Source organism: Lepidothrix coronata, unplaced genomic scaffold, assembly GCF_001604755.1.
Source record: "Lepidothrix coronata isolate B3197 unplaced genomic scaffold, Lepidothrix_coronata-1.0 Scaffold7, whole genome shotgun sequence".
In the NCBI taxonomy this organism is placed as follows: Eukaryota; Metazoa; Chordata; class Aves; order Passeriformes; family Pipridae; genus Lepidothrix; species Lepidothrix coronata.
This window is the reverse complement of record NW_016690187.1, coordinates 2673963-2696474: the sequence shown is the minus strand read 5'-3', so window position 1 is coordinate 2696474 and position 22512 is coordinate 2673963. Positions and strand designations below refer to the sequence as shown.

Here is a 22512-nt window from a genome sequence, read left to right as displayed (position 1 = left end):
TCATAATAGAAACATCACCTAAATGCTACTCCAGATACAAAGCAAGATGGAAAATAATCTCAAGAAACTAAATTTGAACGTTTTTTGATTCAGCACGCAGCACCTCAGAGAGAAGCACTGAATGGAGGTGCTGAGCCTTTTCATTCAGCACAGCCACCCCCACGTTTTTCTTTGCCTCTGGCAATGATTTCTCTGCAAGCGTTATTTCAATCTTAGCAGTTTTTGTCATTCACGTGAAAAAATACTCCGAGTGCTAGATTCATTCTATCCACAGCGGCAGCTGCATGGATACCTATCTTTTCTCAGGCTTGCTATTGTTTCCAGACAGTAACAAATATTGGCTGTTTCCAAATGCTCGCTCACAGACTTCTGAAGGCAAGGCACAGTAATCACAAACTGGTGAAGTTCAAACAAAGAACATCTGAACAGGTACAACAGCTTGCTTCTCTTCACGACTTTGTTGCACTCTTGCCCTGTTTCTTCCATACAGCAGATGACAACACATGGCTATGCAAACACTTCCCCTTTTGAGCGCTCATTGGAAACAATTCATAGGCCACAAGCAAGCAACAGTAACTTAAGACAAAGTAAATTGAAAGTAACTTACTGAATAGTCATGGAACAATCCTCCACTTATTTCCCCAGGACATACATTACAGGAAAACAAAATTATTGTTAGATGCCTCACACTTTCCTTTTCCTGTGCGTGTGCACAGACAAACTCAATTCCATAGATCTATTAGAATGTCTGTGCAGTTGCCTGAATCAAAAAGAACCACATAGATCCGATAGAAGAGTTATGATGCATTTATAAATAGTCCAGTTTTCTTGCACCTGCTTTTTGCATACTGTTAAGTCCTAGTGTATCATGATGCTTTTTGGATGATACGTTTTAGTAAGTTAATCCAAACCAAACCCCAAACTATTCTTAAGTAAAATACATATGAAATAAGAACTTGCTGAGATAGCAAAAATGCAGAAATTTTTAAGAAATTCAGAGCCTTTGAGACCACTGAACTTCTAGTAGTGTTTATGCAGCCCCCAGCTACAAAGATTTTGAGAAGATTTGCTCACGGTATGCCATTATTTCCGCAAAGGGTTTCTCACAGACTTTGGTGAAAGTTCAAAATACTTGACATTATATATTAATCAGAAAAGTGTTATTTAAATACAAGTGACCTTTCATTAGAGATGATCCAGATTTAGAATGGCTCAAACTTCCGATGGAGCCTTGGCTCAGCCATTATAAATGTCAAGGCTATTTGCAAAATTCAGATTGAGGTTTGAATGTCAATTCAATGTATGCATCAAGTTCAGGGGTTTAGGGGTCTGGCTATCTGCTTCAGAACTATCCCAAATTCTTATTAGTTACTGTATCTTCAAGAGTGAATCATTTCCTGACATATTTACTTTTAAAAGCATTGACTTTCATGCAGAATAAAGGATGTGGTCTGCAACAAAAATGGTATCAAAAATGGCAAAGTCAGGTGGAACAGATAAACAGCCATGTCAAACTCATAGCACAGAGAAGCAAAGATGCAGACAGGAGGATCAATTATAAAAAAAAAAAATTTAACTAAGTGCCACACTGATCAGATTTCAGAAAAAATACATAATATATTTTCACAGAATATGCTGAGTTGGAAGGGTCTCACGAGGATCATTGAGTGCAACCCTTAGCTCCACACAGGACCATCCCCAACAATCCCACCATGGGCCTGAGAATATCATCCAAACGCTCCTTGAACTCTGTCAGGCTTGGTGCTGTGACCACTGCCCTGGGGAGCCTCTTCCAGTGCCCAGCTGCGCTCTGGGGGAAGAACCTGTTTCTAATATCCAACCTAAACCTCCCTTGACACAACTTCAGACCATTCCCTGGGGTCCTGTCACTGGTCACCACAGAGAAGAGATCGGTGCCCTCCTCTTCCCCTCACAAGAAAGTTGTAACTGCAGTGAGGTCTCCCCTCAGTCTCCTCTTCTCCAGGCTGAACAGACCAAATGCCCTCAGCCGCTCCTCACACTGCTTCCCCTCAAGGCCCTTCCCCATCTTTGTTACCTGCCTTTGGACACTCTCTAACCAAAACTGCCACAATATTCAAGGTGAGGCTGCCCCAGTGCAGAGCAGAGCAGGACAATCCCCTCCCTTGACTGGCTGGTGATGCTTTTCCTGATGCCCCCCTGGACACAGTTGTCCCTCCTGGCTGCCAGGGCACTGCTGATTCATGTTCAGCTTGTCATTGACCAGGACCACCAGGTCCCTTTCCATGGCACTGCTTTCCAGCATCTCATTCCCCAGTCTGCACACACATCCAGGGTTGTTGCCCCATCCCAGTGCAGAATTGGGCACTTTCCCTTGTTGAACTTCTGATGTTTGGTGATTGCCCACTATTTTGAGCCACTAGAGACAACAAGCACTTTTAGCATGCAATTGAATCCCTCGTGCCTTAGTGAAAAAAGTGCACTATACTCACCATCCATGAAAGCTTGAACAGCCTTGTCTACATTGTTATCAAACTGCTGCAACACCAGGACTATCTCATTATTGCTTTTGTTCGGAACAATTGATCGGATTGCATTGATCTGGAAGGAAAAGAAAGAAGACAATAGCATATGGGTTTATCATACTCCTTTAAACAACAAGGTACCTCTGTGCCAATGCACATCCCTATAAATGCCTGTTGCACGTGACACGCTCAGGAGCATACAGCAATGTGTCTGTACAAAGCAATACCCATCCTGTCCTTACCTGCCCCGTGCAAATAATGAAGCAATTTCTTCAGGACACCAAATCATAGAACTGGTAGCCAGTAATCCTGGAAACAAATCCTACCCTCAGCAACAGTGGGCGAACTAGCTTAATTAAGCTGACAGAATTTGGCTTTATGCTTCTTTCCTAAATGTTCTATTTGCTGCCATGGGTCTTGATACATCACCTACACAAACTTAGTGAGTACACAATTACTACAACAAGGCTATTGCATGGCCTTGCTACATCAAAGTTATGATTGGTGGTTTTTTGATATCTGAAAAACAGTTATATGCATGAAAGCAGTCACAGGCTAAAACAGCATCATTTTCCAAAGCTCTAGTGGCTGCTCAATTCGCTGTTCCATATACAAGTGACCAGGAAGCTTATGTAACAAAATCCTGAACAAAGGACATAGGAAGCCAAATGCTTCCTTCAGGAAACTCTGCTGATGGATGAGGTGTTACACCCACAAGTGACTCTGGCACATCGTGCTTAAATTTCCCAGCATTTGTTATTGCTGTACTGTCAGTATCCATTGATACCAGATGAAACTGAACTCACAATGTTTTAAATAAAATATTCCTTGTGGAGTCACACTGATAATTTACTTTCTCATCCCTAAGTAATATAGCAGAAAGTAAATAGTTATATAAAAATTAATTGCTATATTATTTTAATGCTATACAAGCTTTAGGAGGTCAGAGCAAAATAAAAATACTTAAACGTAATTAGCAAAACAAAAACCTATGATAGTACTCTGAAAAAAGAAAAAGATAACCACTGCCAAAACCAGTCTAGTTGTTCGAAATTAGGTTTTTGAGCTTCTATATCAAGATGCCCAGCATATATTTACAATCAGAAACTTGTTATTGTCCTGCAAATGTTTATCTGACACCCTTCTTTGTCATCTTTCTGTGGGAATACATTCTTGATTTAAGTGTACTTTATTTACTGCATCACAATGCCATTATGCTAATTGTGAAGCAGTGGTGGTCTTTACTGTACCATGAAAAATAATTGTGAAAAAAATAACACATGAAGATAGAGCTGTTTAAGGGAACTAGGCTGGCTTACATGGCAAGAGAATTCAAACTTCCTTGCCTTAGCTGCCTGGTTAGATGCTGAAGGACAATCTGTATGGAGTCTCCATCAATGGAGATACCAGAAGGTGATCAAGAACACTTAAGTGCTCAGATTTATGACCAAAAAAATCTTATTTTGCTGTAGTACGTTCACCCCACTCCTCAACTGCTCTATTTCTGTCCTGTATTCTAATATAAACCATGAATCATTTCAGGCTCTGTTAATGCACAGTGACTGAGGGCTCAGATTTGTGATGCCTGCTGGACTTCAGCACTACAAAAGGTTGATACTCCGCACACAACTTTAGTACATCTACTTAAGATGATTTACTCTACTCCTGTCCATCATCCTGTCACACCTCTCTCTGCAGCTTCACATTTGCCCACAACACCTTTCAAGTAGCAAGTCCAGCCTTGGACAGCCCAGGCCAAACACATAATTTAGAGGGCAGTGGAGTTAAAGCACTTGACTACTTCGCAAGGACACTTTCCAAAGGTCTATCTGTCTAATGTTGCCACCCTACAACCAAGCAAGGCTTGCCCAGCAGCCAGGTCCCCAGACAACAGCTGGTTGCTTTGGAATATCTACTCAACACAGGCTGAGTATGTTGAAGTTCAGACAGACGAGGCTGTCAAGTGGACTGCTTGAAGCAGAGACTGTTGTTGTCAGAAACTGCAGAGAAAATCCTCTATCTGCTCAAGTTTCTCTCTTCGGCCGATGTGTATGCAGGGGGAGGGAAGTAGTGAGTATAGCTTCCTGCCGTGTACTGCAGGCATCCAAGTGAAAACTAACCCAAATCAATAGGATGTGCAGAGAAAGCCCTGGAAAAAGGAGTTAATTAACCTAGTGACTGTGGGTACAGGCACGCTATTTACTGATAAAGCTGCAACAAGTATGAACTGAGCTGGCTCCATAATAACAGAAGTTGGCAAAGACACCCGGGTAGAACAGGCCACAAGCTGCAGTCCATTTTAAGTTCAAGCTGGTACCTCCCAAACTTTTTCACCATGTGGACTATATCTTCATATTCTCACAAAAAACTCCCCTCTTCTTTCACAATCATGTGGATCATCTTGCTGCCTACTCAAAATTGCATAATCTTCTTGTGGTAACTGCTTACAGGAAAAACAGTAAAAGGAAATATCTAGTGTATTCTAACCAACTTTAAATAAAAGCATGGGGATTTCATATGGCTTCTAGGTCCTTCTTTGCTATGAAAGGTCTAAAAGCCTCAAGAAGCATCTGGAAACAACCAAGAGAGGCTAAGACCACAGGATGGATCAGGCAACTCGCCACACAGTGCAGTTTGGAAACTTCTCAAAGACATTAAGAAGAACATCTGTGGGGTGGAGAACACAGACACACACGAACTCGACCAGGCAGACTATGTTTTACACTACAGAATCTACTACTGAAGACTTTCTGTTTGCACTGTGTGGTCTTTGTTAAAAATTTTTTCATTAATAGGAAAATCAGACTTAAAAGCTAATCTGTGCTTCATCCAACTAGTACTATAATTAAATACAAAAAGGTTATGGAAACATTCTAGTTATGGAGATAACCCAAAAAAAGCAAGATGATGATCTTAGGAAGAATAGTCGCCAGTATACAGAAAAGAAATTAGGTACATGACCAACACCGTGGACACAGTCCTGTTTTAGCTGGACTATAAAAAAATTTGATTTAGGGAATATCAATGTACTGCAGAGCTCAACAGTTCTACTGCTGACACCTAAGAATATTCTTTGTTGAGGGTTGTACGAAATAAACATTTGTTTATCTTTCTACTTAAAATATAAAAAAATTTTAGATGCTTCCTGAAAAAATTCCTCAGGAAAAGAATATCAGATTGCAAGAAAGCATCCAGGACCTAAGAAATTCCAAATCAGGAGTTGCTTACACTTTTTTAATTTGCTCCCCTCCTGTATGTATGCTATGATACCCAGGATACTTACAAGCTGTTAGTGTTTCCCCTTTCCAGATTTGTGCAGTGACTTATGTGGGTAAGACAGATGAAAACTAAAATACGCAACAATCAGTAGGATACATCAATATTAAGGAGGAAAAAAATAAATATATATGTATATATATAAGTTCAGAAACAACAAAAGCTGATATAAACCGAGAATTCCAACAGAGCAGAAATCCCAAAAGGTTTTGTTCTGAAACAAAGTATTTAGTCTTGTAAATTCTTAGGAACAAGATGGCATATTGTTACCATACTTTTCCTGGAATTTCAAAGACAAAGATCTGTGTGCCAGACATCAGGTCTAGAACATATGCACTGTTTGACTGATGTTTTAATCCAGAATACACTGGAACTGTTGTACACAGGCAATGAGAAAGGCAGCAAATTCTGGACCTCCAGACATACAGCTACAAGTCTCAAATTGTGACCTGACAGTGTATCTGGAAGGAGGACAAGGCATGTCGAGGGAAACTAGGCCATATGACAGCCTTAGCCTAGAAATGCCAATGTCAAGGTCACCAATATTCCAACTCTTAGTCCTTTTACCTTGATTTCAAGTATATGTGCAGATTTCTATGTCTGAAACTCAGCTCTGTCCCCACACGCAAAACACGTCCCATATATTTCTGGACATAAAAATACAAAAGAAAAAGCCAAAGGGAACGGTAAGAAACCTTCCTGACAGCATATGCCAAGCACAAATGCTGTAGGTCATAACAGACATACCACAGATTGTGATGAAGAGAGGCATATCAAAGCTCCAGGAATGCTTGATAGATACAAGATGACAAGGTGGACTTACATTAAAGGGCTGAATGTGAGCTGGATCTAGGCAGCCCAGGTATGCTGGCTCCTCTCTGGTTCACCTGCTAGTTCAGGTGATAAACCAGCCCTTTTGCTAGCACAGCTAAACACCTCACCAACTTACAAGCCTCCAGCTGAGAGAAGTCAACCAATTCCCAATCCATAAAACCACACAGAGCTCATTTTTGCTACAAGTGTGGTAGGATGATTCCAGGGCAGGAGATAACTCCTAACTTTATCTCTCTAAAGTTACAGTCCTCAAAACATTCATCTTCTCAAGATGTAAGCAACAGATTATGGAACTAGAATAAGCTGATGTGTGACTTCCCATCAACAAACTCCTTTTAAAAAATATTTAGCATCCTAAAGGATGAAAGAAATTACAAGAGCCAAAAAATCTCTTACTATGCAATTGGTACTGCATTAACAACAAACAGTCTGCAAGAACAAAACTCACAGCAGTCTACTTTATTGGATTTATTTCTGTTTATGTGGGAGAAAACAGTTTTCTCCTACTTTCTGAAACCTGATCATAGGAGAAACAGCATGATCAGACAGACTACAGGGAAGTCAACTATTTTAATGACTTTGTGAATCATCCTGGTTTTATCCAGTGTAGATTCCCAGGGAACTTGTCATCATCTGGATGCTAGATAGCATTCCGGGACATCAAGAGAATTCAGTAACATACCTTCAGAACCACAAATAATTAATGCTGTTAATGTCAGCATTAGTTCAGAATATGTCACTGACAATAGTTAAATTCCTGGGCTTTCCCTCCTGTAGCCTAACAAGAAAGCACATTACATTGTTTACTACTGAAAAAACTTTCCCAGAATTTCAGCTTACAAAAGCTACTTTAAAGCAATCACAAATCTAAAATATAAGGCTGTGATCTTGAAAACAACTGTGTGCATTCAAGAACACGAAAGGCAGAACCCAGGTCCATATCCATTTAAACCCATAATCCAGACACATACCTTGCAAGCATGCATTTAATTCCTGTGGACCTAGCTCCTCTTCTGGATAGGGCTAAAGTTAGTTCAAATTTTAGAAGACATTCAGCCACTTCTCAAGCACAGACTTAGCTTGAAATGCTTGCTCAAGTCCTGTTAATGCTTGCTGCAATGTGAGCCAGAGTGCGTCTCATCAGGACCAGAATTCCACAGTCAGAAGGATGTTTTTATCTGTCTCCTACATAAAATGCTGAAGACTGCCCAAAAGTGACATCAAAATTGAAGATTTCAAGTCCCCTCAGATAAGCTGCTTCTACTCCACAATAAAATCCCCAAGGTCTGATCCAATATACTTGAGTATTTTTCTGAAGATTACTGTTAAATTATTGACAATCTCACTTGGGGCAAATTTTTTACTTGTCTGAAAATAAAATAAAAAAAAAATCAGTAACAGGTTACCTCTGAGGAGCTGAGGAGCATAGCACACAAAAAAGGGCACTGAATTCTATCCTCTCACGGTATCTTACCTAAAGCCCTCACAAACACCCATCTCACAAGACTTCCCTGATAAGTCAAGTTGAGAAAGAAACAGAGCCTGCCTGAAAGTTGTGTCACCAGATTACCTACTCCACATACAGAACCAAGCTGATATTGCTGTGCATTCCTCTAAGTCCTTTAGGTTCTCTGTCAAGTTTCAAATGGTTCCCAGGCAACTGTAACAACATGGACTCAATCACTGCCTGTTTGCTGCTCTGCTCCATCTGCTCCCCTTTGGCATCATCTCAAAGAGGATGTTTCTGGTGAATAAGTAACATATCCGGGGTTCAGAGATTTTGTTTATATATTTCTGACATAGTGACAAATTAAACTCCTTTGCTGAAAGCTCACGGCTGTTCTGAAACTCCCGAACACAGCTGCTCTAATCCCCTTGAAGTTACTATTAGAGTCACTCAGACAGAAATATTCTTACTTATGGCTGCTTAGGAAAACTAACACAGATCCACCTTCCCTTTGTACTAAACACTGAGATCAACAGATTTTCTCTAAGTTCAGAACTAAATTCATTTAGAAGTATTGTTATCAACAAACACGTCACATTTCCTACTTTTTTACTGTATGTCAGTAAATCTTCATGCACACATACACACCATTCAACTACATTACACCTCCAACTGACGTTGACCCAAATCCTGCAAGAGAAGTGCAGAAGGAGGGCTGCCTGAAGAACTCTGCTGGTTTCTATAATCTAGGAATTTAGCATTAGCAGATGTCCTGGCTACGTTAAGCAGGAAAATGTATCTTAAAACCACTTAATGGCACAATTTTTTAAAAGGTTTTGAACTCCTACACAAACATATTTCATGAGTACAATTCGACTTTGTTGCATTAAGAGGCTATTTCTTACATTGGAGATATTTTTCCAAAAGCTTTACTAACTAAGTTCATCCCGACACACCGAACAAATGTTGTTAACGTCCCCTTTGAGCAAACTAACAGCTTTGATCGGGTCCCTGCCTCTCTTTCCGCTACATGATCTGTTTATTACCCTGATACCTTCCAATCATTTATTCTCAATAAGCACAAAAAAAGTTCTACTTGCAGAAGTAAACTGCTTTAGGCAATTGTCATGGATATACAAAATTGTCCCCAAATTTGTAAACTAATCAAATAGAAAGCCAGACACTTAGTAGGTTCTTTCAGGTTTCCTGAAAAGTTAAGGCTTAGTAAGAACTGTTCTCCTTGAACGATGTCAGCAGTGTTTACAGACATGAATCTGTGATATTCTTAACCAAGTTAAACGGCTCATCAAGTGACAAAAGTGCATTTAGATCAACTTTACTGGTCTTTGAACAGTCCCATCTACTTCAACACATGGGCAAGAACAGCTGTGAAGGTCAACTTTAAGGAGAAATAGTAGAATCACAGATTGGAAACTACTGCTTTTGTAATGTATGACTTTAAATTTACATACTACTTCCACTCCTTCCCCTGAACCCTACTCTTTCCTTGCATGCTGACTATCGGTTAGAAAAACCACAGTTATGGTGTAACGTAAACAAAACTGTGAAACCTCCAAAACCACATCTGAATAAAATTTCCTTCTTGCAGTCCTATCCATCTGCTCCTCCAGCTCTGACACTTGAAATGACAAAGGAAAAAGCAAGCTTTTCAGGAGAACTACAGCAAAACTTCACTCCTAACAGAATCTCAAGAGGACGATTTTCATCTGAATGAGTATTTTGCTAATTCCAGCTGACAGCAGATCTCACTTATTCAAACATGTTTAGACACAAAATAAACTTTAAAAAAAAAAAAAAAGATAGACTCAAAAGCAAATCCTGAAGTTTAAACAATTCCCAATATTTTTTGGATCATAACCAAAGTCACATGCCAGAGCTGAATGGCTATTCTGGGGAGTGCCTGATATTCACTCTTCTCTTGTTAAACTAAGAGGGTCTAATTGTTGCAGGAGACAATACATCACTTGTATTACTCATTCCAATTGCTTCTTCTTTGGAAGCCTTGTAATTCAGAATCTCAGCACCTCTTCTGGTGATGTACTAGGTTAATGCTTGAATACCTCCATTGATTTTATGAATTTTGGATTTAAGCCAATGAGTTTGGCTCATTTTATCCTTTAATCCAGTGAACTTTTGTGCATATGATCTGAACTACGTATAACACGCAAGTCTCCAAGAACTCTGATACAAAAAGTAAGTCCTTACTCACACTGTATTTTCAGGCACAGAAATGAGTATAATCAGAGGCAAGAGGGAGAGTGCCATAGTGAAGGAAGACTACAGCAAGGGTCAGGGCAAAGGGAATTATTCTGAGAGAGATCCTGATGGTAAACTTCTCCTTATACTAGTTATGCAGGCATGTAATGACCCTTGTGGCTGCTGAAATGCATAACTTATGTTATTCCAGAAAATCTGTGGGTCATATGCACAAAAATATGGTAATTGAAACAGTCCTGGCTTCCCCACAGCTGCGGGAGCCTCTGCCAACTATGGAAACTTCCATCAGCTTTCCTGACATCACAGGCCAACATTTATATAAATCTCTCAAGGGGAAAAAAAAGAAGACATAAAATGGAATGTTTAACCTATTGACTTTATGAACTATTTCAGCTGAAATGCCAAGAATGAATTATACAAGTATCTACAGTATCATTCTCTTAAGGCTCAAATTTAGGGGTAGGGCTTTACAGAATCTGTGTGTGAGCGTAATGCCCAAAATGTCTGCCTCGGCCTCACATCACCCTTAAAACAGTGGCAGAGGTTTTATTTTCTTGAATAACTAGAAGTGGATGGACAGAACACAGGGAAAGGTCACCATTGGAAAAAAAAAAAAAAAACAACACAAAAAACCAAACCTCCAGAACCCCCACAAAACAAAAGAACAAACATTATGCTAAAACCTGCATGGGATCTGTACCATGTTTTCATCACAAAGAATGTCCAATTTAAGGAGAAACTTTTGTGCTACTTTTGCAGAAACAACAATAAGTATTTGTTAACAGATGTACAGCTCCTTTGGCTCCATGCAAGTCACAGCAAGATCAAAGTCTTGCACACATTATGATTTGCAAGCACTGAGGTAGAAGAAAAGGAAAAGTAGAAAGGAACTGTATTCTATTCTCCTCCTGTATTTGCATTGATGGCAACGGATTTGTGGAGCTTGGCAAAAGTATTATATTCATAAACCTTGGTTTTCTTACCCAGAAATATTGCCCCCCCAAAGGCAGATAAAAATAAACATTAAACTTGCTGCTTCAGTGTTGTGTAGCATGACCATCTTGCTTTGTAAGTTTTTGAAGTGAGAAAGGGAAGTGATTTTGAGTCTCTAACAAGGACACTGTAACTAATTATATCTTCTTTTCAAACATGCAAATTAAATCCTTACATTTTAGCAGTCTATGCGCAAATCTAATCAAAGCCAACTCAGCAGGACTTCTCTGTTCAACCCTTTCCTCGTATTTCTAGTGCATCACTCAGAGCGTTCTGAAGCTCCAGTCACTTCATAGTTACTCAGTCTGTTGCTGACAGGAAGAGGCACAACACTGTAAACCAAACACGAGATACTAAATGGGAGCTCTGAGCCATGGTAATCCCATTTTAAAACAAGACAGACTCATCCAGGTGAAATGGTACACTGAGCACAACAGCTTCTCAGCTGATGTATGTAGAGTGCATGAGGTTTATGGTCTTCAGTCACTAACCTTTTATTTACTAGGTTATTGGTCTATATTTTCCAGAATAAAACCCAGTGATTTTGCAATGAAACTTTAATTGCTACTAAACTAAGTTTTCACTTTGGCATAGGGATTTAGTGGCACTAAATACTGATGGAAGATACAGGAATGAAGAGTAAAGGATTTATAACAGAATGTATTGATCCAATTATTTTCCTGCCTTAAAATGCATGTGCTCATAAACACTCCCAGCAGATATCACACTTGGAATAGTGGAGACTTAGTGTGGGTAAAAGTCCTGTTGCAGTTCCTCATTCTTAAATTCACAAAAGACAAACACATGATTTGTAAAATCCTGCACTTGTAAAACTGACAGATAAAAAATTTCAAGCTATACAGTAAATATGTAGAACTTCAATTGATTTACTGAGTTGTTTTTTTAGAGTTATTGTAGTTTACCTTTGATCACTGCGGCACTAGGGGAAAGGATTTAATGACATTACTTTCTACTGCAAAATCCATCATGCTCCTCAAGATTTAAACCCTGTGCTGTTATTAAGGACTAAGGAAGATATTCATCACCAAAATACAGATTCACGTAGACATGCAAATCCTCAAGCACAATGAGCGACTGAGATGTTAAAAACAAATATGAGGTAAAACTACTCAAAAAGCAGGTACCTGGGCAGTGCAACAGGTAAGGAACTGTTTCCCACAAGGGGATATAAAGCAAAAGAAGTTCTACGTCCTTTTAAAAGCACAAAAAGTGAGTCAGCAGTGAAAGATCGATACAACAGTCTGAACAGGAACTCATTCCCACCTGAATTACGTAGTATAAATCATCACTTGTTATGCCTTTTCCTCAGCAGCTTCATGCAGGTATTGGTGGGCAGGTAACAGCCTGTGACCATTCTTCCAGGAAAAAACTATAGCAAACTGCAACTTGAGGAAACCTAGCTTCAGAATCAACAGTTGTCATGGTTCATCAAGTCTGTATAAACCAAATGCAACGTCTAAACCATTAACTACCAGTCACGATCAGTTCTGAGAAACACGTTGTCTGACGGAACAGGTCATTATCCATGAACTCAGAAGCAAAAGAGCAACTTAAGTAAAATTTGACCATCGACCTCTCATTTAAGGTTATTTCTTTTCTCTGTCATGCTGTGGTGTTATGTTACATCTTAGTTGTCTACCATTCCTTGGGATGTTGTTGAATCGGAAAGGCACATTTACAGTATCTTTCATACATTCCTCAATCCAAACGACTTTTTTTTTTTTTCTGAATAATTTTTTATGTCGGCTCAAGAAAAGAGTTAATCCAAGGAATCATTCACAGTTTTTTTATTCTTTTCCTTTCCATTGACAGCCTCAGGGAGAAGAGAATATGTCATGTACCTGCTGCCCTGCAGGACATGTAATGTGCCACAGGCAGGTCTCATGTTACAGTGGAAGATGACTAAATTTCTCAGTTTAACATTGCCCTCACTGTTCAGTATTTCCTTGATATCTAATCAGTCTTGATCCTTTCTCCTTATGCACCTTTCATGAACTGAACAGGCCTAATCAACTTTTCACTGGTATCTGGACAAACTTGGTCTCCCTAACTGAACTGGGTTCTGGCCTCTAACATTTGTCACACTGCCTTAAAATCTGAATCAATAGCCGAATTTGGCTTAAAAAAGGTGTAGAGCATGGAACCCATTAGCCTTTTCTGAACTCTCTAATGCAAAGGTCCCTCTCTCTTCCCAAACATGAAATAGAACAAAACCTGATTTTATAAAAGACAATTCAGGTGAAATCTCAAAATCTTCTTTTAAAATATAACCCTGTCATGTTATACTCCTACAGTCTCACCACTTTTCCCTCTCTCTCTCTCTCTCTCTCTCTGCCTTTTTCCTATTGTTTGTCAGATGTCCTGGTTTCCTATTTATTTTGGTGGGGAGTATCTATAGGTTAGATTGTCACTTCACAATCTGTCTGCTGGGAGTCACAGAAGATCTCTGACCTACCTCATATTAGTATCCTAATTAGCTTTAGGTCCTCTACTGCTTCTGAAAGGATGATGAGCACTAGCCAAGGATAGGGAGAAGACTCACTCAAGCACATAGAATGCAGTTAAAAGCAGACATACTTTCATAGGAAAAAGTAATCTACTCTTTCTGGGCCTTTAATTTTAGGAATTGCCTTTAAGTAGTACAGGTATAACATTTTTGGTCAGAAAAATTATTTTCTGAAGGGCATGTTTCAAAATACAATGGTTGTATTTTGTACAGCAGCAATCATCACAAAATGCTATTCTCCACAGCATCAGTGTACACAGGAATCACAAAGGAATAAGAGAAGTCTAGCTGACAAAACACTGTCTGTAAAAAAGCAAAAATGTTTCTCCTCAAGCAAGATTCATATACTAATCCTATCAATACCTGTCTGTGTACTTAACTTTATGCACAGAGTCAATGCATATTAAAGTTTAGTATGTGAACAGAGTTGGAAGGAGGAAAAGTAAAATATGTATGCAAATATCATTTTGGTTTGCATTGTACTGTTACTTGAACCTACCTTTTCCTTGATATTTACAGGAGAATTGATTTCTGCCATCTCTCTTCAGGTGAGAATACTGTCTGTGAAACGAGAGAAAAACACAGAGATTCATTTGGAGGTTTCAGTCCCAACATGTCAAAGCTACACCTATAAAGTCTAATTGCACATGCTTACCTATAAGCACTAGAGAAACATGAGAACACTTAATGCCCTGCACAGTAGTGCTCAATCTTGCTGAAAAGCAAAGCTAGTCCAGATTTCATACTTTCCCAAATTAGTTTTGCAAACACGTTTTAAAAATGCCTCACAGTTCCGAATCTGGATAGAAGGCATATCGTGCTCCTCCCAGCCATGTCTCTTGGACCTGATTCATTATTACTTGATAACTCTGAGGCTTTAAAGAGGAGGAATACCCTGGATAAACTCAACAGCTTCTGTTTTCCCATTCACCAGCATCGTCGATTTTTGCCAAAAAATTTGTCAGTCAATCCAGTCTTAAAAAGCAGCTAAATGTGCCAGGAGGTTGGGCTGACAAGTGCTGCATGGCTGTTCGTTGGCTGGAGGTTTTTTTCCAAAACTAATTCAGAGGATTTAGTCACACAGCTTCTACTGAAACTAACAGGGTCTGTAGAGTTAAATCTCGTAAGTCTGCTCTGAAAACCTGGGCACATGAATGGAATTTGCATGTGATTAAGAAACGCTGCACTATACTTTCTATTTCCAGTTATGTGGTTGAGTGAGTGAGAGACGCTCTTCCACATGGTGAAAAGATAACACAGGGAAAGGAGTCCAGTTGTCTAATCCCGCTTTCATCAAAACCAAGTGCCTTAAACTTCTGTAAGGAACAGGCTTCAATCTTCACATTTTAAAAATAAGTCACACAAAGAATTACAGCAAAGACTAAGTCAAATGGAATAAAAGCTTGGTTTGGTCACCACTTTTACAGTACACTGATAAAAAGGTACAGATGTACATATATGTGAATGAACTCTTAGTCCATTCCAAGTTTTTAAGTGGAAATGCCTCCTTGTTTTCCCCATTTGAGCATTTGCTATGTGGACTGATACATGTGTTCCAAAAATTCTTCTAAATCTCTTTTAATGCACTTAAACAATCCTCCCTTAATTCCTTCTTTGAAACACAAAACTTTAGTGGAGTTCAAACTCCAGAAATTAAGCACTTCTCTTACAGTACCCATTGACAGCATTTAAATCTTGTAATTTATTTCTGTATGCATCCATTTTCTAACTATACAGATGAGATTCAAGGAAACATATTTTCAAAAATTTTCAAAAACAGGCTGTTCCTGTGATAAACGGGGAAGAGATAATAGGAAGAAGAAAAAGAAATTAATTTGAGTTTTTGTCTGATGAACATCAGACACTAAACTACAGAATCCCTCAAAAAATAAGGTGCCAAAAGAAAAAAGTAACTATTTCCATTGCCAGCTACTAAAAAAACATGCTTGAAACGAGTAAGGTTGCTCCTGCCATCTCCATTTTACTATATCATGAACAAATACTGTATTAGAACTCAAATAACTTTTACCTGTCTTTAGTCAGAGGCCCAAACACTTTGCCAAGACACTGAGCTGGAGTCTCACTATGTTTGATATGACTTCTTCCTGGCAACTGAGCCACTGTGCCACTCTGAATGCCTTCCAGTCTGCTGGTACCCCAGACCAGGAGGTTCCCCTCCCTGCCCCTCTTTACATCAAGAATGAAACAGCTCAAATTAGCTTCTTTGTCAAACCCATCCAAAGGCTAAAAGCAGAGTTAAAAATGTCTGGACAGAGCAGGGAGGAAGATCACAGGAATATAAGACTGGGACAATTCCATTTCTAATATTTAGTGAGTTCCAACACTAAAGGAAGGTGTTAAGAAATGACTGTAGCCTGTAGCCCCTATATAACATTTTTTTAATGTACTTCTTGTCTTTTGCTGTCAGCTATTCCTCACGCCAAATGGACAAAGAACATGAGATATAGCTAATCAAATTTCCCATCCAGACTGGAAAGGTCGGCTCTAAAATTACTCTGTAAATCTTCATCTCCCTTACTGTTGTTCATAAAAGCATGCCTTCTACGTAGGGACATCAAACCCATGCTGGACTGGTCCTATTCTCTGCTTAACAGATAACTGTATGTTAAGGAACAGTTAAGAAATTCGATTAGTTTGCCCTTGTATCTAGTACTGAGCAGATTTTGTAATGTTAGAGATGGAAGCCTACCCTCTCCCATACCAATTCAAATACACTTATCTGATCCAGCACCTTATAACAACATTAAAAGAAGACCAGTAAAAACTGTTCTTGAAGAACCAACACACAACACAGAAACAAGTTCAATAAGAGTTATGGCTAACAAAAAACCTCTGGCCTTAAAAGTCTATTAATCTATAAAAACCAATAAATAATGGGAAAAGATCCTGGTCCCTTTAAATCCTCAGAGTCTACTTTTTCAGCATATATTTTACCAATTTTGTACCAAAACTGTATATTTTAAAACTGTATCTTGTACAAAGCAAATTAATCAAAATAATGATATTTTGTGAAAGCCCCATACCTCTTAATTTATGTTTCTTCAGAGATACCAGCTAAATAATTCTTCAAATGTAAAATCATTTTGCTGATTAAACCCTAATACAGCATTTAGCCCATTTTACTCTTTGTAGCAATGCTCTGACTCAGTTTAAAACCAGACATAAAAACTTCATTCAACACCTTGCCAGATTTGACTTGCCATTTCTTTACTGTACACTGCAGGTGTTACTGTGATTATAGCCTTCCACCAATAAATGTGGTGCTGATTCAGCTAGCTTGCAACTTCAAGCTGTTTCAAGAAGACCTGGTATGCCACACATAACATGCCCTCAGTTTCTTTCTTTCTTTCTTTCTCTCTTTTTTCTTTTCCTCTTAAGATAAAGAACAAAAAGACTTATTCCTCTACACTTCACACTCTTCATTAATATGCATATTACAGCTGTCAAAATGAAGATGCTAAAACCGAGTTGGAGCCATTTTTCATTCACCTTCTCCAAGGACAGATAATTGAAATAACATGCATAAAACACTTGCTCGTTTATATAACTCAGTCCAGCACTGCTTGTTACATAAAATACAGATGATACATTAAAAGGAAAATGTCAGTGCAGCACTAATTTTTAAAAACATCCTTTATGGCTATACTTAATAGCCAATAAACTTAATTTTCTCATTGTAGCATAAACTGATTTATTGACTTAACTAGTATTTTTCCTTTGATGGTATTTTAATCTCTGTATTGAACAATTACTTCATTTCTAATCCTGTGACAAAAGATTGTAGCACATCAATAATTTTACAAACAAAATAGTCCCACTGAAGTTTACAAGCTTTATCTCCAGGCTAGGATCTAAATTTGAGTTGCTACATTCTCATCCTGAACTCGTCAGAGAAGCTTCTTTCTGTCTGAATTGTGGAACATCAAAATACAGCCCTCAACTGAGCCCTGAAGGCAGGGGACAACAGTACTTTGCGTGTCACCAACAGCACGCACACAAAGGAATGTTTGGAAAAAGATCTTTGACACAATATTTTCTGCAGTGGCCAAGATTAAGCTAACACCAGCACTAAATTTAAATGCACAAAACATACTGTATATATGAGAGGTTCTCAGCTTGAATGTCAGCTTTCTTGCTTGTATTTGTGCTCCCGAAATGTCACTGCATATCACGCCAATAGGACTTCCAAGAAAAAGGAATGAAAAAAAAAACCAAAACAAAACCAAAAACCCAACCAAACTACAAAAGCCCTTATATAAGTGGGTCATTAATTTCTGATACAAATTTCCAAATGCATTACCTGGAACAGGAGATCACTCTCACGTTTCTTGTTACATCCTGACCTCACATACTGACAAAAGGGTGTTTTTTCTATATCTAATACACACATCCAAAGGAGACATTTTACTTGCCTTGTAAAATGAAGCACTTCAGTAGCATTCAAAGAAATGCTGCAGAGAAGACTGGATTAGTTTTGGCAGTTTTACTTCTCCCCCCTACCAAATGAAGCAATTCATATTACTCTATGTAGGTTTAAGCTAACACAAACCTGAACCAGGGCATCCAAGGTGCTGGCACATGCTCTGTCCTGCTGACCTTAACTGCGAGCAGCAACATCCAGCAGGGCAGACAGACAGAAACAGCCTTTAACCACTGCAGAAAAATATGCTAGAGCTCACCTGCCACAGCCTTCATTATATGGCTGCTTGCCCAGCCTTTACAGAAGTTTCCTTTCTGTCTCCAAGCAGCTCTAAAATCCCACTGCTTCTGCACTCAAGTTCCAGAGAATGCCTGCCACCTTCCTAGTAGTACCACCTTTGGAGGTGTTTGGCCCACAGACACCTTCCAGCTACACAGGCCTTCAGGTAAAGTTGACAAACACTCCATTTTATACAGCGTTTTGCATGGGTGGGATTGCCTGCATCTAAAGAAGCAAAGAATCACAAGAACAGCTCCGAGTCCTACTCCTACTGCAAAACCAGGCACATTTAAATTTCAGACTTAAAAACTGTATCAGAGAAAGAAGAAACATGCTCCCCTTCTAACAAACAAACTAACAAATCTCCTTGCAAATACACAGAGGGGGAAAGGAGTTTACGAAAGCATAAAGATTACCAGAAAGATACAATTTGTGAAAATATCCTGTCAGTAAGCTCTATCAGAGTGGAGACTGTGTGTGACACCTGTTCCACCATTTCTGACATCTGAAGATGCAACTTTGGCAATGAGGAACAGAAAATTCCCCATGAAACAGCACACAATAGTCCGGTGTTGGAAAGATTTCCCAGCTGTGGGTTTATGGATGAATAGTTTCCTACACCCCAAAAAATGACATAGTTCCTCATCTGCCCACTTCAACTGTTTCCTTTTATAAGGTAGTCCCAACCTAGCACAGTAAGAATCCCATGTCTAACTGACAGCAACCTTGCCAGTGCTTCTCTAACCCCAGCCACCGTGTAAGCTTTCTCTGTTAACAGAGCAACTATAGTTTACAACTTTGCCAGTCAAATTTGTTCATGAAGTAGAACAGTGCTAGGATGTGGATTTGAATAAATTATCTTTAATTAAAAATTAAATGAAAAAATTAATTTCCAAATAGTTCAGTCAAAATCCTCCAGCTCCAAGAAGCTAGCATGCAAGGTATGAGAAGAACAAAGCAACCACAATTTTAGAGCCACCTTCAAAAAATAGGATGGAAACGCTAAGTACCTGTGCTAGTTTTGGCTGGGATGAAGTTAATTGTCTTCACAGTAGCCAGTATGAGGCTGTGTTTTGGATTTGTGCTGAAAACAGCGCTAATAACACAGGGATGTTTAATTACTGCTGAGCAGGGCTTACACTGAGTCAAGGCCTTTTCTGCCTTTCACCCCACCCCACTAGCGAGGAGGCTGAGGGGCACAGGAAACTGGGAGGGGACACAGCCAGAACAGCTGACCAAAGGGATATTCCATACTATATGATGTCATGCTCAGCATACAAAGCTCTCCCCCATTCCACCAGGGAGTGAATGAGCAGCTGTGGGGTGCTTAGTTGCTGGCTGGGATTAAACCATGACAGTATCTAATGAGATCGTAGCAGCCTGCATTATGCTTTCATCTTCTCCGCTCCTACTTTCTCTACAGAATTACATCTCATTTTGAAATGGGATTCCTATCTATCCATATATATTAGATTACACTGTCTTGCCTGCAGACCTCCCTGTGCTCCAGGTAAAGGCAAAACCATCAGAATCAGAGACACATGGCCTCCATTTCACATTTCACTTTGACTTTCATTATAAAGAGGTCCTACTAGAGAACTGCAGATGAAGGCTGGAATGCAATTTTAAGCTAATATTGTTGTATCAGAAAGACTGACAAAACTGCAGGATTCAGAAATTCAAGTATTTCAGAAAGGAATTATTTTTGGTTTCACACTGATTTTATTTAAATAGCAGAAGAAAAATTTACATTAGGTCAAAGGCCAAAAGGGCAAACATTAGCATGCATATGATTATGAGTTACAATAATTAATGTCCTCACTTGTGCACAAAACCCTGCCACTGGTTGCAAAACTACAGACACAGTACAATTTAGACACTTGTCTTCACTATCTTGAGATTAGCAATGGGTATGATCTCCTATTTGCTGTAGTCTAGTGTCTAGGGATGAATATAATAATTAAAAAATAAATGCATAAACATAATCAGAGTCAGGAGCATCTAGGCTATAACAAGTGTCCTCCCAGCTGTCCTTTTAGCCTTCTGTGTCATTAGATATGAACACATTTAGTAAAAACAGCGTAAAGTGTAACTGGTATTTTCCATGTACTGTTTTCTGCCTTTCTAAAGATTGTATGGAGAAATTTTGTATCCACACCATCATTTTCTATTTCCCGCTTTTCAGAAGTTCGAGTATTAGCCCCTTCAGGCTAGTTAAGTGCCCGAGTGTAAGTTTCATGGTATCTGAGGCCTTTAGAATCCTTTTCTTCAAATGCCTGCATAAACATATGTACGTGAGTGCACACACATTCCAGAATATTCCCCCTTCGCAGGGCCCAGTTCAACTACCGCCCCTGGTCACGCTTGTCTCAACCACAGAACGCAGCTGTTGTCTCTGCATTCTCCCTTCTGCTCACCTAACACAGCCAGACTCCCTAATGGTCACCACACTCCGCCTGAAACCTACGGGCTGCAGAGCCAGAAACATGATGCAGGAAATAAAACGTCTCACTGATTCCACATCTAGGTCTGGATTCCTACAGAAAAGAGGCATTTGGTCCCCCATTGTTTATCACCTCCTCCTTGAGGATTTCTGAAATGACAGTCATTACAATCTGAGAAAGAAGTGAGTTCTCGCAGAATCACAGAATATGCTGAGTTGGAAGGGACCCACAAGGATCATTGAATCCAACCCTTAGTTCTTCACAGGACCATCCCTAACAATCCCACCATGGGCCTGAGAGTATCATCCAAACACTTCTTAAATGCTGTCAGGCTTGGTGTTTTCACCACTGCCCTGGGGAGCCTGTTCCAGTGCCCAACCACGCTCTGGGTGAAAAATCTTTTTCTACTATCCAACCTAAATCTCGTTTGACACAACTTTAGACCATTCCCTGGAGTCCTGTCACTGGTCACCACAGAGAAGGGATCAGTGCCTGCCCCTCCTCTTCCTCTCATGAGGAAGTTGTAACTGCAATGAGGTCTCCCCTCAGTCTCCTCCAGGCTGCACAGACCAAATGCCCTCAGCCTCTCCTCATATGGCTTCCCCTCAAGGCCCTTCACCATCTTCATTGCCCTCCTTTGGATGCTCTCTAACAGCTTAATATCTTTCTTATATCATGGTGCCCAAAACTGCCACAATATTCAAGGTGTTGCAGCCTCCACTGTAAGAGAGTCCTGCAGAGGAATATTCTAGCCCTCATCAAGATCAAGTTGAGAGAAGGTCAGAAGAAAGGTATTTGGACTGGCATCTTCCTCAAACTCCATTAATATTTAATTCAAACAGTTTACAGGTATTCAGTAATAAAACTATCTTTTGACAGACATCAGACAAGATTCTGGGTGTATTTCCTGTAACTGGTCCACAGACAACACACCCTTGTTACAAAAGCAAGGCTGCTTGCAAATTCTCTTGCTGTACAGTCTTTGAATGCTGGGCCTGTCCTAAGCTAAGCTCTTCTTTAACACAAGTTTCAGTGTGGCTTCCCCAAAGATTGGTGTCACTGCATTAGCTGATGTTCATTCACAGCAAGTGACTGACACCCTGTAACAGTTACCACCGGAGTTACTGTCCCAGAGACCTCTGAATATAACACCCTGGTAACTTTGTAGAATATACCTTGGGCTGAGAAGGATCCAAAAGGGTAGTTTATATTTAGGTCATTAACTTCATCCTGCTTCTGAGCAAAGGAGGTCAATTTTAAAAACCCATACAAATGTATAAAGAAAGGCCAGCTCTGCATTATTTACAGCAAATTAATGGAATGAAGAATCAGGCTACAGAAGGGGACGTGGGAGTCCTGTGTAGAGCAACGTATCTATGTTGCACAGACAGGTACCAGTGTAAAGTAGACGTTCTGTAAGTGCTGATATATAGAGATATGTATATAGACACATATACATACAAAAAACCGCTATTTCCACTAAGGTTTTTTTGTTTAGTTAACTTGGAGTGTTCCAAGAATAGTTCTAG

General features: G+C 39.5%; 1 protein-coding gene across 6 annotated transcripts in view; it reads right to left on the bottom strand.

Moving 5' to 3' along the window:
- SPATS2L (spermatogenesis associated serine rich 2 like) overlaps positions 1-22512 on the bottom strand; it is an 83375-nt gene that overhangs the window by 31097 nt on the left and 29766 nt on the right. For 5 of the 6 annotated variants that reach the window (XM_017836219.1, XM_017836203.1, XM_017836239.1 and 2 more), the window contains 2 exons: positions 14319-14380; positions 2472-2580 (listed from right to left, as the gene is read on the bottom strand). In XM_017836219.1, coding sequence (XP_017691708.1) covers positions 2472-2580; positions 14319-14357 — 148 coding nt within the window. In that variant the 5' untranslated portion in view covers positions 14358-14380. Of the gene's footprint in view, positions 1-2471; positions 2581-14318; positions 14381-19549; positions 19720-22512 lie in introns of those variants that run through there. The other variant, XM_017836229.1, reaches the window with a different exon arrangement.